Below are 18,232 nucleotides of genomic sequence, written 5' to 3'. Positions count from 1 at the left end.
TACCGAGTAGTATCGTGATACCACAGGGGTTGCCACACCCGTCCCAGGACACACGTTCCCCAATTTCTAAATGTTCTGCACAAAAGCCTGTCCCTGATATTGACACCTCTACTCAACACAACACATTTACTGTACAATAGAACAGGTTACTGCAGAAAATAGCTGATTTGCTCATATCCAAAAGGCCTACCTGTGATTGGACAGGAGGAATATAAATGCATAATGATGCAGTAAGGGTTAACACACACTAGGCCTATATCAAACCATCTTTAGCCTACTTTTCAGAACACTTTACACACATCATTCTCTCTCTCTCACACACACACACACACACACACATACACAGCTCCCAAAAGTTAGGCCCAAAAATAATTTAAGGAACATTCTAAAAACATATATTTTTATTCAGATTTAGCTTAGAATAATATTGATTAGGCATATGCATCCTACCTTTGAAGCATCTCTTTGAGCAGGCCGTCTATCCCTTTTTCAATTTTTTCCTGTGCCATTGTGCACAGCCAAGGTACCATGTTGTTAGCTAGCTAGCCAAGAAACATGACTAAACAAGGTTGTTTGTTATCAAACGAACAACTTGCGACCTGTGAGTAGTATAAAACGGCCAGCGACATGGTTAATAAAATTATATAAAATGGGGAGAAAGTAGCTGCAGTAATATGGTGCATAACCTTTGAGTGGTTTTCAGTGACGTAAAGGTGCAAGCATGACTGTCACTGTGCTGTTTTTCCTCTATGGCAGGGGCACTCAGAGGCTGCTTGACAGCGAAGCCTAGTCAGACTGGCCCTGCTTGTTCTTACCGGTGAAATGAAACAATACGTCGCCACTTAGCTCGCGCTGCGAGCTGCTCCAATAATTAAACAAATGAAACAACAGAAACCCCATCACTGCCTGCACACCCCAGCTTGCCATTACGGCTAAATAACATTTTAAACCTGATGGAGATGTGCGGTGAGAAGCAGCGGAGTAGGCTAATGGCTGGTTGGGGATACTGCTGGATGCTCACAGCGGTCACACATGATATCAGAATGCTTCATCCAATAACACATATCTGGCATCAGGCTTTGAACTCTGTTTGATATTCCATTTGTAAGACACGTAGGGAGGCATTCTGTGCATTCTGTCATTAATTGAGAAAATGTAGTGATCCCACAGAGAGGATCTGTTCGCGCCTATCTTTTACACCTCAAAGGGTGATGCACTTTGCGTATGCACACTTCATCGTCAGACCCCCCAAGGATGACCTATTTTGAGATCAAAACTGTGAATTTGGCCGAAAACTGACGTGTTTGCATCCCTGTGCTGTGTCAGAGAGGGAGGTGAGATGAGGTGGACCGGTTAATCAAACCCTGTTCTGGTGGGCGATATTTGGTCTGGAGGCTGCAGGCAGCACTACTGCTAGATCAACCGATTATGATGTCACTGATGTGATCCCACTCCCTCTTGGTGCTCTGCGCTTCTGTGACCGGATCTATGTGTTTGGTTGGCTGGGGCCCTAATCCATACATAAACAGAATGTTCTGTACATACAGGGCCAGAGAGAGCCAAATGCGTCAATGAGATGCATACACAGGGGCCAGAGGAAGGGCCAGAGGCATCGATGAGGTAGAAAAGCCCCATAAGGAAAGCAGAGGCAGTCTATCCTCCTGGTAGACAGCCAGTGGAGAGAGGAGAGCTCAGACACCATGCGAGCTGATAGGGAATGAATGATGTAATCAGCTGTTAGATCTATGCTGGGAATTTCATAACAAGGTTAAATGTTAGTCAGAAACATCAGTCACAGGTGGTGATGAGTCATGGAGATGATCGATCATCGACTCACATCGTTCAGCGTACAACAACTCACAACATTTTACCAGCATTTTGTTAATAATATCATAACCCTGCAAACGTAAACAATGTGTACCAATGATAAAAAATCCAGTATGGCAGTTAATAGACGGGACTTGTATTCGTTTCATACTAAGACGTTGTTCCGCCAACTTTACCATAGCGCCAACTTTTTCCCGCCTTTTCCTTATATCTGAAAGGTATTGCCGGTATCAAAGCCAAAACTTTTAATTCCGCCTAATGACCTAGTAAGCATTTTGGTTGACTTCTGCCTATGGCTTAGTATTAAACGTAGCTGTAATGGCACACACTATGCTATTAAACTCTTGATGGTTGCTAGGCAGCGCCAGTTAACCATCCTCCTGCCAGTTCTAAACTTTGCGAGGCATGTCACTTCTCCCATTTCTTCGCATAGAGCACCACTAAGCATGTACTTATAAAAAAAATTCAAAAATGGAACACCTTTTTCGTGATTTCCAATTGCGATCCTATTACAATCTTGTCTCATCTCTGCAACTCCACCAATGGGCTCGGGAGTGGCGAAAGAAGAGCTATGCATCCTCCAAAACATAACCCACCAAACCACGCTTCTTAACACCCGACCGCTTAACCCGGAATCCAGCTGCACCAATGTGTCGGAGGAAACACCGCTCAACTGACGACCGGAGTCAGCCTGCAGGTGCCCGGGCCGCCACAAGGAGTCGCTAGAGCACGGTGAGCCAAGTAAAGCCCCCCGGCCAAACCCTCCCTTAACACAGACGACACTGGGCCAAATTGTGCGCCGCCGTATAGAACTCCCTGTCACGGCCGGTTGTGACACAGCCTGGGATCGAACCCAGGTCTGTAGTGACGCCTCAAGCACTGCGATGCAGTGCCTTAGACAGCTGCGCCACTCGGGGGGCCCATGCACCGTTTTCCTAACCACAACTGGATGGATCCATAAAGAATTACTGTGGGAATAAATATTACTGAATGACGAAAATGCAAATGCAATTGAAGGCATATATCAAATTGTTGCTTACTGAAACTCCCAAAGTCATCCAATCATTGTAATAAATTTGAAGCAATAGCCTACCCGTGTGTGGTCAACTAGATTAGAATTTCAGTACTGCCTTGATTGGGACAGCGCTAACACGCTACTTTGAGACAAGTGTGGGGACTCATCTTCATAAATCAATGTCCGATTTTTGTTTTCACTGAATCTCCGTTAGGACATTGGTTAGGCTACAATTAGGCTGGGGAAACGTTAGCTAAGTTGAGGTGAGGGCTGCCCATGATCATCTTGTCTAGTTGGCTCATTTATTACAACACTTTGCCAGCATGTTAAGTAGTTTAACAAGTGGATTATTTTTCTCTTCACTCACAGTCGCTTAGTATCCTAGGCCAACTCCCAACCAAAAGCCTGTGACGTCACTGACTTGTCTCAATCAATTGATTGAGCTTCACTGAATCTCCGTCTGAATAGGCTATGTGGTTAATTGGTTTCTGGCTGGGCAAATAAGTAGAGGTGGTATATAATAACTCCTCTATCACTGATCACACAACATTTAGCAAAAACATAGCCCAAATCACGTGTAGGCCTATTATTTTGCTCGATCGCGTTTTGTCAACTCCAAGAGCAGGCAGAGGTTGCGAGGCTCAGTTAGTAGAGCATGACGCTTGCAATGCCAGGGTTGCGGGTTCGATTCCCACGGGGGACAAGTACGCAGAAAAACAACGTATGAAATGTATGCACTCACTACTGTAAGTCGCTCTGGATAAGAGCGTCTGATAAATGGCGGAAATGTAAAAACATGAACACGAGACTCACATGCTTTTGAAAATAGCAGTGCTTTCTATTTCTAAAATCGGTATCATGATGAAGATACTCTCAATGTAAGACCCTATGCCTGCTCCTTAACAAAGTGAAGTGACGGTAGGAAAGAGATGAAACATGGATACCACTGTCATATTAAAAAAAATAGCACTTTTTTAATATGACAGCGGTTCCACACATTCCGGTGACAAGTTGTGTGGGAAAAATATGATGTTATATTCTTACTACAAAATATATGTGTTGACCGTGATCGGGGTAGGTGTGTGTGGTCTGCTTAAATTAAGTATTGATTTCATTCATTTGGACGTAACATAATGAAACTCAAAATATGCCATTCTATTGTTGTGAAAATAAATTGTATTAGTCTTACAATGTTTCTTAGGACCTGCCTAAACTCATTTATTTTTGATGGTGTATATTCAATGGATTTCAATTTTTTTTCTTCAAAAGATGCCCACCCACATCTGCACACCCCTACTACCACTCGTCACGCACACGCCATATGCAGGGAAGAATGTGGTAAAAAATGGGCCTGTTTGTAAGCGGGTCATGTAAACATTGTCCAATTACTTTTACAGGCAAAATACCGAAAATCCTATACAAAAGCAGTATTGGTGTTCTGTTCTCAGACACAATAGTCCCTCTCTCACACACACCAATCTTATCTAGGAGTAATGCCCGTGTGCCCTCCTTTGTCCTAGGCTGCCATGCCCCAGCCTGCCATAGACTTGCCTGGCCTCTGCTCACCTGTGAGAGGCTGGAACAGCCCCAGGGTGAAGGCTGGCTGCCTGTATCAACAGTAACCCCAGGGTATACCACTACCACACTTATGTAACGCTAAACCACATTCAGGCAACTAATCAGATCCAATGGAAAATACTCAATTGTCAACTGAACTGCAGTCTCCAACTATGGCTTAGTTTTTTTCTTCCCTCCAGGCAGTGAGCCTTGACGAATTTGAATGTGGGAGCACAATACCGCCGAACCAGGCGATTACCAAACCAATTACAAAATGTGCATAAACCTACTTGATTAAGACTCCTCCAGTGTTCTTGTGATTAGAGGGAAACAATATGAAACAAGTCTGGTTTAAAACAGCACGGCACTCTGCTGGTAAGCAGAGCTCCATGGCAACAGATAACCTTGTGTGAAGACTGCAACTCACCCAATGTAAAAGCAACTCTCTCACTCCTTCAGCGGAAAGAAACGGTTCTGAAAAGTCTCTCACCATAACCAAATGAGTAAATTACCTTAAGCCCTTCGAAAAATAAAAAGCAAAACAAAAAGAGCCTACTGCTGTGCATCAACATATTTCAGCAGTTAGAAGGAAGGCAAATAAAGGATAACTGGGTGAGTTCAGAGAGAGAGGGAGTATGACTTTCCTTTTTTCCCTCCCTCCCTCTCTAGCTCGCTCTTTCGTCAGGCCCTGGAAAGCAACACAGTCTCCCAACTATGGCAACCAGATAGAACAGATTCCTGGGAATGTCTGCTGCTCCCCAGCCATTGGATAAATCAGTCTCAGCCAGCTCTGTTCTGCCTTTCTCTGCCTGGGCCCTGGTTCTTATTTACCCACATAGCACATCAAGAGCTTCCGCTCGCTCAGCTCCCAAATCTCACACTCCTCACAAACCCCTGTGGTTCTCCCTCCCTCTTCTACACAGAGAGGGGGCGGGAGAAAAGAGGGAGGGAGGGGATGGGAGGCACTGTGGGCTAAAAATGGGGTGGTAGGAAGATCGAATAATACAAGCCAAGATAAGGTTTGTACACTAGAGGGCCTCCTGCTCCAGAGCCCAACACAAACCATGGTGTGGATGATAAACAAACGCTACGTCATTAACAAGATATACAGAGTGAAACCAAAAAGGGTCTTTCCCTCTGGCATGCCAAGTATTATTCATTTGTTAAATCCCACCCAGATAGCCATTCTGTGCATTTCCGAAGCCCATTCATGAACACACAAATGCATTTAGAGTCATTCCCTAGCAAAGATACTTTCTAGAACTCACCTGGTTTCTCCCTCGCCGTCTTCCATAGTTGCGTCTCACCAGCGTCTTGTAGTTCTGGTTCTTCTTGGTCAAGTAGTAGTACAGGACACAATCGGAGACACACTGTAAAGAGAAAGGGTATGACAGTCAGGGGGACATATGAGCCCATTAACATTTTTATTAACAACAGACAACATAACAAATACAAACCATGTGCTTTGGGTTTGGGGGGAGAGTGGAGAATGGAGGTTACTACAGAGTAAAAACAGAATGAATTAAATCCACTGTAGCTCACCTTTCTCTCTAGATAGGAAGCAATGAGGCCAAAATTCTTTGGGTGCTGAACAAACCTGTGAGAAAAAACACAGAAGAGAAAATAGTCACAGTTAAAGCTACAGTCTGGGATTCATGGCAGCTCGCCATTTGTTTTGGTATACAGCTGAGGAATGTTGCTAAAGAAAAGTATTGCCTCTCAAAATCATACCCAAAGAGCTTCTGCTCAGTCAGAGAATACAATGTTAAATTATGATGCCACTGAGCTCCATAAAAATGTTTTGCAGCCTACAGTCACTAAACGCTTTTCCATACCCGGCAGGCAATTAATACATTTTATATTCTTGAATTCCAAGAGAACTTGATTCGTGATGGGAAACAAAATGAAAATCTTTATGAGGGACTCATTTGTTTGAATTTCTCTTTATCCACAAAGCATTAGCCAAAAGAGGTCAGAGAAGTACCTGTGGATAGGAAACAGGATATCGAACAAAGCCTCATTGGTTCTCGCCCCGCCTTGCTTTTTGCCAGTTCTGATTCGGACAGAAACAATGGGACTTTCATTTCTATTCACACACACACTATTGAATGCGCCCTCTGCATTTCGAGGTCAGTGTTGGAGCATGGGAGCACAGCACCCAGAGTGGGCACAAGGATTGAATGGCTGGAACACGGTTAAGGAGATTTACCGCCCAAAACCATTCTCTTGTCCCGGAGGCAGCATCATGTTGTGGGGGTGCTTTGCTGCCGGAGGGACTGGTGCACTTCACAAAATAGACGGCATCATGAGAGAGGAAAATTGTGGATATATTGAAGCAACATCTCAAGACATCAGTCAGGAAGTTAAAGCTTGGTCACAAATGGGTCTTCCAAATGGACAATGACCCCAAGCATACTTCCAAAGTTGTGGCAAAATGGCTTAAGGACAACAAAGTCAAGGTATTGGAGTGGCCATCACAAAGCCCTGACCTCAATCCTATAGAAGATTTGTGGGGAGAACTGAAAAAGCATGTGTGAGCAAGGAGGCCTACAAACCTGACTCAGTTACACCAGCTCTGTCAGGAGGAATGGGCCAAAATTCCCCCAAGTTATTGTGGGAAGCTTGTGGAAGACTACCCGAAAAGTTTGACCCAAGTTAAACAATTTAAAGGCAATGCTACTAAATACTAACTGAGTGTACCACTGGGAATGTGATGAAAGAAATAAAAGTTGAAATAAATAATTCTCTCTACTATTATTCTGACATTTCACATTCTTAAAATAAAAGTGGTGATCCTAACTGACATAATAAATCACTGACAGTGTCACCAGCAAAGCACCACCACACCTTCACACCACCTCCTCCATGCTTCACGGTGGGAACCACACATGCAGAGATCATCCGTTCATCTACTCTGCGTATCACTAAGACACGGCGATTGGAACCAAAAATGTTGTCTCATCAGACCAAAGGACAGATTTCCACCGGTCTTATGTCCATTGCTCGTGTTTCTTGGCCCAAGCAAGTCTCTTATTTTTATTGGTGTCCTTTAGTAGTGGCTTCTTTGCAGCAATTCAACCATGAAGGCCTGATTCACAGTCTCCTCTGAACAGTTGATGTTGAGATGTGTCTGTTACTTGAACTCTGTGAAGCATTTATTTGGGCTGCAATCTGAGGTGCATTTAACTTTAACAAACTTATCCTCTGCAGCAGAGGTAACTCTGGGTCTTCCTTTCCTGTGGCGGTCCTCATGAGAGCCAGTTACATCAGTGCTTGATGGTTTTCGTGACTGCACTTGAAGAAACTTTCAAAGTTCTTGAAATTGTCTTAAAGTAATGGACTGTTGTTTCTCTTTTCTTATTTGAGCTGTTCTTGCCATATTATGGACTTGGTCTTCTGCCAAATAGGGCTATCTTCTGTATACCACCCCTACCTTGTCACAACACAACTGAATGGCTCAAATGCATTAAGGAGGGAAGAAGGCACACCTGTTAATTGAAATGCATTCCAGGTGACTACCTCATGAAGCTGGTTGAGAGAATGCCAAGAGTGTGCAACGCTGTCATCAAGGCAAAGGGTGGCTACTTCGAAGAATCTCAAATATAAAATATATTTTGATTTGTTTAACTCTTTTTTGGTTACTACATGATTCCATATGTTTTATTTAATAGTTTTGATGTCTTCACTATTATTATACAATGTAGAAAATAGTAAAAAATAAAAACCCTGGAATGAGTAGGTGTGTCCAAACTTTTGACTGGTACTGTAGATAGGACGACAAGTAACTAAAAAAGGATGACTCTATAGACAACCTATTAAGGACAACCAAACTCACTTTTCCTTGAAAATCTCCTTCTCGTGTTCGGTCCACACATTCATGAACTGCCGAGCCTTGTACACCTTCATTGGGTCGTCCATCAGGCCGTTCATGTTGATGAACCTGACTCGCCTCTGCTCTGTGTCGTACATCATGGGCGGGATGACGGACATCTGTCTCATCTGCTTCTCGTTGTTCTATTGGACAAGAGGGAGGGGAGGGGTTTAGAGATTACATTTGTTAACCTTGTTACAACTTGATTCAATGGCTGCATCCTGATTCTCAACCCTTCTCACCAAGTGTTATTAATTTAAAAGCATTGAGAGTTCTAACCCTTGTGAAATCCATTACAGGAAGTGTGCACACTTCAGAAGAAAAGTGAAGAACAGGACGTAGCCAATGACGCTGCTACACTTCCTAAGAACTAGGGGAAGTGGTAATGTGTTTAGCGGTGTAACTCATAATCAGTAGAGTGTCTTGACCATCATGACATCAGTGTGGGCTATGCTGTAAGGGGATCTTTGGGCAGTTGGTGGTGACAACCTCTTTGGTCATAATAATACTCAAACTTGGCAATGGTTCGGTGAAGAATGTTCACATTTGTGAAGTGTGTTCATTTCCACAAAAGCTACAACAGACAAACAGAGATGTTTCAAAGTTAAAAGCACTCACCTCCTGTTCAGAAAGGCCGTCGATGATTTCAGAAATCTCATGCTCGCTTCTGGCGATGGTCGCAGACATTCCAGTTCCTCTCTGACCAACCCTAGTGGGAGAACAAAACACAAGGAAATTAAGAAACTACAGGAATCAAAATGACTGTTTAAAATACCAGATTAAATCTTGTTCAAAACCCCTATTATTCCCTCTTGCGCATCCTCCACATAATACTGGGTCGGTGCCATCACATTGTCACATAGGGTGCCCCTCCCTCCCTCATGACCTTTCTGTCACCTTTTCACTTCAAGGAAAAAAGGCTCAATCGAGCTGTATCAAACCGGTTTTCTGAGAAATCTGCAAACAAAGCTTGGAAAACATTAGGTCTGCTGATAAATTAAGTTGCTTTAGCATTCAGGAAGTTAACTTCCCTCTCAACCACCTACCATTGACAGTGCATTCAGAAAGTATTTATACCCCTTGACTTATTCATATATTTTGTTGTATTACAGCCTGATTCAAAATTGATTAAATAGTTTTTTCCTCTTACCCATCTACACACAATACCCTCAAATGGCAAAGTGAAATCATGTTTTTAGAAATTTTTGCAAATGTATTAGAAATATACATTTGCATAAGTATTCACACCCCTGAGTCAGTACATGTTAGAATCACCTTTGGCAGCGATTACAGCTGAGAGTCTTTCTGGGTAAGTCTCTAAATCCCTGCTCACATTGCAAGCTCAAATCAGGCTCAAGCTCAAATCAGCTCAAAATCAGTTTTATTTTGGTCTACCGACTGTCCAAACAGCCGGTTACAAGTGACCAAATCAGATTTGGGTGTGTTGAGATAGAAGTAATTTACTGACAAGGCTACGCTAGTTGTCATAGTAACGATGGGCGTGTGTGGAGTGGCGTAGGGTAAGAACACTTAAAACCTCAAAGGATAACATGACCCAACTTTCAAAACAAGTCCTTTTTGGCTAGCCACAGCAGTCAACTAGCTAGCTAGTTAGTGAATGTGCTAGAAAGCTAAACAGCTAATTTGTTTGTAAATAATTAACAAGCTAGTCAGCTACCGCATGTTCTTGTCAAACTGTCAACAGAGTAGCTAGCCAGCAAAAAGATATGCGGAATAAGTCTAAAAACCACTTGAGGGCAAATAAATCAGATTTTACCATTCAGAAACAAGTCACATGACCAGGAATCGTATTTGTATGACGTCAAACCAGCTACGAAGGGTTGTACTATTTAATTCCATGTGCTTTTTGGCTGTTCAGACTACAGGAAAATTGACAGATTTGAATCAGATATGCAAATAAATGGGATTAGAGTCACTTCAAACTGTCAATGTGAACAAGGCTTAAGAGCATTGCACACCTGGATTATACAATATTTGCACCTTATTCTTTAAAGAATTCTTAAAGCTCTGCCAAGTTGGTTGTTCATCATTGCTAGACAGTCATTTTCAAGTGTTGCCATGGATTTAAGCCAATTTACAGTACCAGTCAAAAGTTGACATGCCTACTCATTCCATGATTTTCTTTGTTTTTACTATTTTCTACAGTGTAAAATAATAGTGAAGACATCAAAACTATGAAATAACACATATGGAATCATGTAGTAACCAAAAAAGTGTTGAGATTCTTCAAAGTAGTCACCCTTCACCTTGATGACAGCTTTGCACACTCTTGGCATAGATATTCAATGTCTCCCTGGTCTCTGTGTTTAAAATTCACTGCTCAACTGAGGGACCTTACAGATAATTGCATGTGTGGGGTAGAGATGAGGTAGTCCTTCAAAATCATGTTAAACAGTGTTATTGCACACAGAGTCCATGCAACGTATTGTGACTTGTTAAGCAAGCTTGCCACAACAATGGGGTTGAATACTTATTGACAAGACATTTCAGCTTTTCATTTTTTATTCATTTGTAAAGATGTCTAAAAACATAATTCCACTTTGACATTATGGGACATTGTGTGTAGGCCAGTGAAACAAAATCTTAATTTAATCAAGTTTTAATTCAGGCTGTGTGGAAAAGTCAAGTGGTGTGAATACTTTATGAAGGCACTGTAAAATATGTAATGATTTTTTTTTTTTTAATTGAAATTTAAAGTAGAGTTTTACGAAAGCCTTTGAAATGGAAACTGAAAACCACAAGGACCAAAAACATGTACAGATACTTCCTTAATGTTCTGAAGGACTTGCAAGGGTGGTTTATTACTTATTGTGCAATTGTGCTGCTGGGGAAACAATGGCCCCATTGTTTTTTAGTTGTTGTTTTTTTACCACTAAACAAAAGGCAAAAAGCGATCATTAATCAAATTAAACAGTCAACATGTGACTAAAGGTAATGGCTCTAAGTTGACTGAAATCATTCAAACTAGGGGGAAATTACTTTATAGTAGAATGTCAATGTCTCTTCTCTCGCCTGTAGAAAAATACTTCTAAAAAGGATACGATGAACTTTTAAATCTGGAATGTTTGGCATAATGAATCAACCTTCCATGACACATCCTGCCCCTAATGTTGACTCTTTACAGTTACAGTGATAGCATCCAAAATATGAGACCAATCCTCAAAAGGAAATAGTCTAAAATACACAACACGGACATTGGGGTACAAATAAAAAAAAATAAAACATGTAAATAAAGAAAATCGGCTAGACCTTTCTGGCTAATCATTACTTTCACTGCCTGGTCTAGTACTAGCAGTCTGAACTAACATCCCTGACCTGCCTTGCTAGAAGATTTCAGAGAAAGACCCAAGCCTGTGTGCCAGGAACAGCCAGACGCTGGCTGGACTGACCCCTGACACAGCCAACTGATCTGCCTGCAGCACACCACCTAGCACGCATCTCAATAGTGCAAAGAGGCATCCTCCTTGTTTCCTCTCCATCATTCTGCACTGATCTAAAAGAAACTGGACAGGTGATAGCAACTTCTTATAATACGAGGCATTGATTGTATTGCTTTCACCTATCCTGTGTTTTCAGTAGGAGGGGATCCTTGCCAATGAATTTTGAGGAGGCAGCGAGGAGAGAAGAAGCAAGCAATCGATGGAAGACTTTCGAGATTTATCCCAGCTCTACTGCTGCATCGTAGCCTCCAGGCAGCATAAGGGAAAAGTTTAATTCCAGTTACCCATTCCCTCAATTTACCTCTGGAAGCGCTCCTGCTGCTCTCTCTGCTTGCGTATTTCGGGGAACTGTCTCTCGTAGTACTCCCTGGTGCGGCCATCCTTGGCCTTGCGACGCGGGTTGTTCTCCATCCGCTCCACCTTCTTCTCCCACGCCTCCATCAGCTGGTCGTAGCGCTGGCAGATGTTCTGTTCCTGAACCACACAATACGGGTTTGTAAAAGGGGATCTGGATGTTGAGGTACAACATGATGACAACGACCTAAAGCAAACCTTACTCATGGCTCTCCTAACCTACACCTACATCTGTAAGCAAATGGATAAGTAGAATGTATCCAAAATCACAAATCTTGTGCTGATGATACCCTGTCCTATTTGTCATTATTTCACCACGCCTCTCCAAAATAATTCTGGCCACAACTGTGAAATCCAGAGTTCCATTAGCCATCTTGGACTTAAAATGTGAGATGTTTGAGATGGAACATTACAGCATTTACAAATTAGATAGAAGATATGGAGAGAGTCTCATACAGGGAGGACAATACAGCCTTGTTTCCACTCTCGACTAGCAAGGGCCAAACAATCACAATCCACCTTCCTCTTGGCAGGTGGCCATGCTGCGCACTCTGCTGCCATTGTTCAGAGTCCAAAAGGTCTGTCTGACCCTGCCTGGAAGCAGCCTGCTAAAAGTTGCACTCACCGAACCATAACCACCTACCTTCATCATTTACAAAAATGGATAACGTTTCCACATGGGGTGATTAGACTAGATTTAGCATGCTAGCTGATCCCGAATACTTCCAGTCTTTGCGCAAACGCTAGTTAGCATTGGCTCACGAAACTAACTCGAACTTGTCTCATTCTGGACACAGAGAGATAAAAATGGTATCCATGAAACACAGAGACATTATTTTACTGTAATAGAGGAGAAGTTAACCTTAACGAGACCTTTTTATTTTTCTATGAATCAATTCCTCAATGTGCGCAGAGCAGACACTAGTAAAACAAGAGTAGCCCATCAATGAACATTGATTCTGGAAATGTAATGATCAGTTTGTCATACGCTGCATTAACTTAAGGTACCACGAACTACTAGCAACATATTACCAACAGAAGCTGTCTAGTTTTATACATCTGCAATAAGCATAAAACACAACTTCAGTTGAAGTTTACATACACTTAGGTCGGAGTCATTAAAACTCGTTTCTCAACCACTCCACAAATTGCTTGTTAACAAACTATAGTTTTGGCAAGTGAGTTAGGACATCTACTTTGCGCATGACACAAGTAATTTTCCCAGCAATTGTTTACAGACTATTTCACTTATAATTCATTGTATCACAATTCTAGTTGGTCAGAAGTTTACATACATTAAGTTGACTGTGCCTGAACAGCTTGGAAAATTCCAGAAAATGTCATGGCTTTCGAAGCTTCTGAAAGGCTAATTGACATCATTTGAGTCAATTTGAGGTTTACCTGTGGATGTATTTCAAGGCCTACCTTCAAACTCAGTGACTCTTTGCTTGACATCATGGGAAAATCAAAAGAAATCAGCCAAGACCTTAGAAGGAAAAAAAATGGTAGACCACCACAAGTCTGGTTCATCCTTGGGAGCAATTTCCAAACGCCTGAAGGTACCACATTCATCTGTACAAACAATAGTACGCAAGTATAAACACCATGGGACCACGCAGCTGTCATGCCACTCAGGAAATCGACGCGTTCTGTCTCCTAGAGATGAACGTACTTTGGTGCGAAAAGTGCAAATCAATCCCATAACAACAGCAAAAGACCTTGTGAAGATGCTGGAGGAAACAGGTACAAAAGTATCTATATCCACAGTAAAATGAGTCATATATCGACGTAACCTGAAAGGCTGCTCAGCAAAGAAGAAGCCACTGCTCCAAAACCGCCATAAAAAAGCCAGACTACGGTTTGCAATTGCACATGAGGACAAAGATTGTACTTTTTGGAGAAATGTCCTCTGGTCTGATGAAACAAAAATAGAACTGTGTGGCCATAATGACCATCGTTATGTTTGGAGGGAAAAGGGGGAGGCTTGCAAGCCGAAGAACATCATCCCAACTGTGAAGCACGGGGGTGGCAGCATCATGGTGTGGGGGTGCTTTGCTGCAGGAGGGACTGATGTACTTCACAAAATAGATGGCATCATGAGGGAGGAAAATGATATGGATATATTGAAGCAACATCTCAAGACATCAGTCAAGAAGTTAAAGCTTGGTCGCAAATGGGTCTTCCAAATGGACAATGACCCCAAGCATACTTCCAAAGTTGTGGCAAATTGGCTTAAGGACAACAAAGTCATGATATTGGAGTGGCCATCACAAAGCCCTGACCTCAATCCTATAGAAAATTTGTGGACAAAACTGAAAAAGCGTGTGCGAGCAAGGAGGCCTACAAACCTGACTCAGTTACACCAGCTCTGTCAGGAGGAATGGGCCAAAATTCATCCAACTTATTGTGGGAAGCTTGTGAAAGGCTACCCTAAACATTTTACTCATGTTAAACAATTTAAAGGAAATGCTACTAAATACTAACTAACTGAGTGTATGTAAACTTCTGACCCATTGGAATGTGATGAAAGAAATAAAAGCTGAAATAAATCATTCTCTCTACTATTATTCTGACATTTGACATTCTTAAAATAAAGTGGGGATCCTAACTGACCTAAGACAGGGTATTTATACTAGGACTAAATGTAAAGAATTGTGAAAAACTGAGTTTAAACATATTTGTCTAAGGTGTATGTAAACTTCCGACTTCAACTGTATGTAAGGATTTGGCCACTAGTTCTCATTCTGAGAAATAAGGTAGGCCACTTACTTTCAACATCTGAACAAAGTGGACAGGCAAGCATGCTGATCAAACAGTTGGAGACAGGCAGGTGTGTTCATAACAATTAAAAACTGTTCTACCTTAGATAGCAAATAGATCAAAGTTGGCTAAACTTGAATTATAAAGACACAAGCCCACTAGCACGTGGGCTTGTGCTTGAGAGACTGTTTATGAGACCCGTCTTAATTTCCTATAATGCCTGCTACAAGAAGTTAGTCATTATTAGTGAATGTGCATTATGCATGGTTCTGGTTAAATTTGTAACAAAAATGACATTTTTCATTGACAGACTTGAAAGCCAGATCAGTTATTATTATTGCAAAAAAGCAGGTTAAACAATTTTGATAAAATAATGAAATAATTAGTGGGGCTTATATTTTGCCTAATTTCACACATCCTGAATTCATTAGATTATTGATGACTGTTTGAAATGCAGTGTATTTGACCTTTAATTGTACACCGAAGCTTATTTAGAGAGAACATACTTTTTTTTTTGTAGATACAGTATATAATGTGAAACGCCCATATGATTTTTAGGCATATCGCCCAGCCCAAGGAGATAGCCTGTTCAAACAGTTAACGTTACTAGGGCTGACCCCAATTAGTCGACTGGTCGATTGTTTGGTCGACCGAGATTTTGTTGTTGTTGAGCAGTAACAAATCTAAAAATATACTGCTCAAAAAAATAAAGGGAACACTTAAACAACACATCCTAGATCTGAATGAAAGAAATAATGTTATTAAATACTTTTTTCTTTACATAGTTGAATGTGCTGACAACAAAATCACACAAAAATAATCAATGGAAATCGAATTTATCAACCCATGGAGGTCTGGATTTGGAGTCACACTCAAAATTAAAGTGGAAAACCACACTACAGGCTGATCCAACTTTGATGTAATGTCCTTAAAACAAGTCAAAATGAGGCTCAGTAGTGTGTGTGGCCTCCACGTGCCTGTATGACCTCCCTACAACGCCTGGGCATGCTCCTGATGAGGTGGCGGATGGTCTCCTGAGGGATCTCCTCCTAGACCTGGACTAAAGCATCCACCAACTCCTGGACAGTCTGTGGTGCAACGTGGCGTTGGTGGATGGAGCGAGACATGATGTCCCAGATGTGCTCAATTGGATTCAGGTCTGGGGTCTGGCCAGTCCATAGCATCAATGTCTTCCTCTTGCAGGAACTGCTGACACACTCCAGCCACGAGGTCTAGCATTGTCTTGCATTAGGAAGAACCCAGGGCCAACCGCACCAGCATATGGTCTCACAAGGGGTCTGAGGATCTCATCTCGGTACCTAATGGCAGTCTGGCTAACTCTGGCGAGCACATGGAGGGCTGTGCGGCCCCCCAAAGAAATGCCACCCCACACCATGACTGACCCACCGCCAAACTGGTCATGCCGGAGGATGTTGCAGGCAGCAGAACGTTCTCCACGGCGTCTCCAGACTCTGTCACGTCTGTCACGTGCTCAGTGTGAACCTGCTTTCATCTGTGAAGAGCACAGGGCGACAGTGGCGAATTTGCCAATCTTGGTGATCTCTGGCAAATGCCAAACGTCCTGCACGGTGTTGGGCTGTAAGCACAACCCCCACCTGTGGACGTCGGGCCCTCATACCACCCTCATGGAGTCTATTTCTGACCGTTTGAGCAGACACCTGCACATTTGTGACCTGCTGGAGGTCATTTTGCAGGGCTCTGGCAGTGCTCCTCCTGCTCCTCCTTGCACAAAGGCGGAGGTAGCGGTCCTGCTGCTGGGTTGTTGCCCTCCTACGGCCTCCTCCACGTCTCCTGATGTACTGGCCTGTCTCCTGGTAGCGCCTCCATGCTCTGGACACTACGCTGACAGACACAGCAAACCTTCTTGCCACAGCTTGCATTGATGTGCCATCCTGGATGAGCTGCACTACCTGAGCCACTTGTGTGGGTTGTAGACTCCGTCTCATGCTACCACTAGAGTGAAAGCACCGCCAGCATTCAAAAGTGACCAAAACATCAGCCAGGAAGCATAGGAACTGAGAAGTGGTCTGTGGTCCCCACCTGCAGAACCACTCCTTTATTGGGGTTGTCTTGCTAATTGCCTATAATTTCCACCTGTTGTCTATTCCATTTGCACAACAGCATGTGAACTTTATTGTCAATCAGTGTTGCTTCCTAAGTGGACAGTTTGATTTCACAGAAGTGTGATTGACTTGGAGTTACATTGTGTTGTTGAAGTGTTCCCTTTATTTTTTTGAGCAGTGTATATATATTAATTTGAATGGCACACGAGACATCTGTCATATTCGTGTCCATCTCAGTGAACTAACCCATTGCGGAGGCCGCGGGGATGGCACGATCCAAAAAGAAGGGAGTGTGGCTAAGATGCACAATGGACGTCTCTCTCCAGAATGCGCTCTCTGATGCCAATTTGTGCACATTCATTGTTTGATTGTTAGTGTTTATCAATTCCCTATTACATATATCACCAGTAGTACATTTACTGTTAATTTCTATCATTTCTAATCTACAATGTTTGTTTGGTTGCAATAGTTTCTGTTAATTCATTCAATATATTATTCCAGTCTGTCACGACTTCCACCGAAGTCGGTTCCTCTCCTTGTTCGGGCGGCGTTCGGCGTCACCGGTCTTCTAGCCATCGTCGATCCACTTTTCATTTTCCACTTTTAATTTTTTGTTTTGTGTTGTTTTCCTACACACATGGTTCTCATTTCCCTCATTAAGTGTTGTGTATTTAACCCTCTGTTCCCTGCATGTCTTTGTGTGGAATTGTTTGCTGTAAGTGCTTCTGCACATGTTTACTGGTGCGCGATGGGTTTTGTACCCATGTTGGTTATTTCTTTATGCCGTTGGTTTTGAAATTAAACTGCTCCGGCTATTACCTAGTTCTGCTCTCCTGCGTCTGACTTCACTGCCACCAGTTACGCACCCCTTTACAGAATTCCACACCATGGAGTCAGCAGGAGCAGGTACCCCGGTTATAGGAGTCGAGGAGCGCGTCAGAGAACACGCGGCGATGCTACAACATCTCGGCGTCGCGATGGACCACTGGGAGAGACAGGGAGTCCCTCCAGCGCCTCCACCAGCACAACAGGGGTTCCCACTACTCGTCCCTCCTGTACACGGTCCCAGTGGGATGTGTCTTGCCCTTCCTGGGGAGTATGATGGGACGGCAGCACAGTACCAGGGGTTCCTGCTACAGCTGGACCTATACGACTTCGCGGAGTTCACCCGCCACTTCCGGACGGTCGAAGAAGTGGCGGGTGAACTCCGCGAAGTTGTCCAACGCCACATCTCCTTCTTTCCACACGGCGTTAGCCCACTCTCAGGGAGAACGCCGTCTTCCCGAGGGTAGAGCTGCGGATG

At 43.0% G+C, this 18,232-nt stretch overlaps 1 protein-coding gene across 1 annotated transcript in view; it reads right to left on the bottom strand.

The window, feature by feature from the left end:
• The window catches only part of ncor1 (nuclear receptor corepressor 1), a 117,644-nt gene that overhangs the window by 50,851 nt on the left and 48,561 nt on the right, over positions 1–18,232 (bottom strand). Inside the window, exons 10-14 of the mRNA XM_029691136.1 lie at positions 12,033–12,205; positions 8,889–8,979; positions 8,235–8,413; positions 5,942–5,996; positions 5,668–5,769 (exon numbers count right to left, since the gene is read on the bottom strand). Of these exons, the coding sequence (XP_029546996.1) occupies positions 5,668–5,769; positions 5,942–5,996; positions 8,235–8,413; positions 8,889–8,979; positions 12,033–12,205 (600 nt within the window). The remainder of the gene's footprint in view (positions 1–5,667; positions 5,770–5,941; positions 5,997–8,234; positions 8,414–8,888; positions 8,980–12,032; positions 12,206–18,232) is intronic.

Source organism: Salmo trutta, chromosome 15 (genome assembly GCF_901001165.1).
Source record: "Salmo trutta chromosome 15, fSalTru1.1, whole genome shotgun sequence".
In the NCBI taxonomy this organism is placed as follows: domain Eukaryota; kingdom Metazoa; phylum Chordata; class Actinopteri; order Salmoniformes; family Salmonidae; genus Salmo; species Salmo trutta.
The sequence above is the reverse complement of the archived record's forward strand: the minus strand, read 5'-3'. Positions and strand labels throughout refer to the sequence as shown.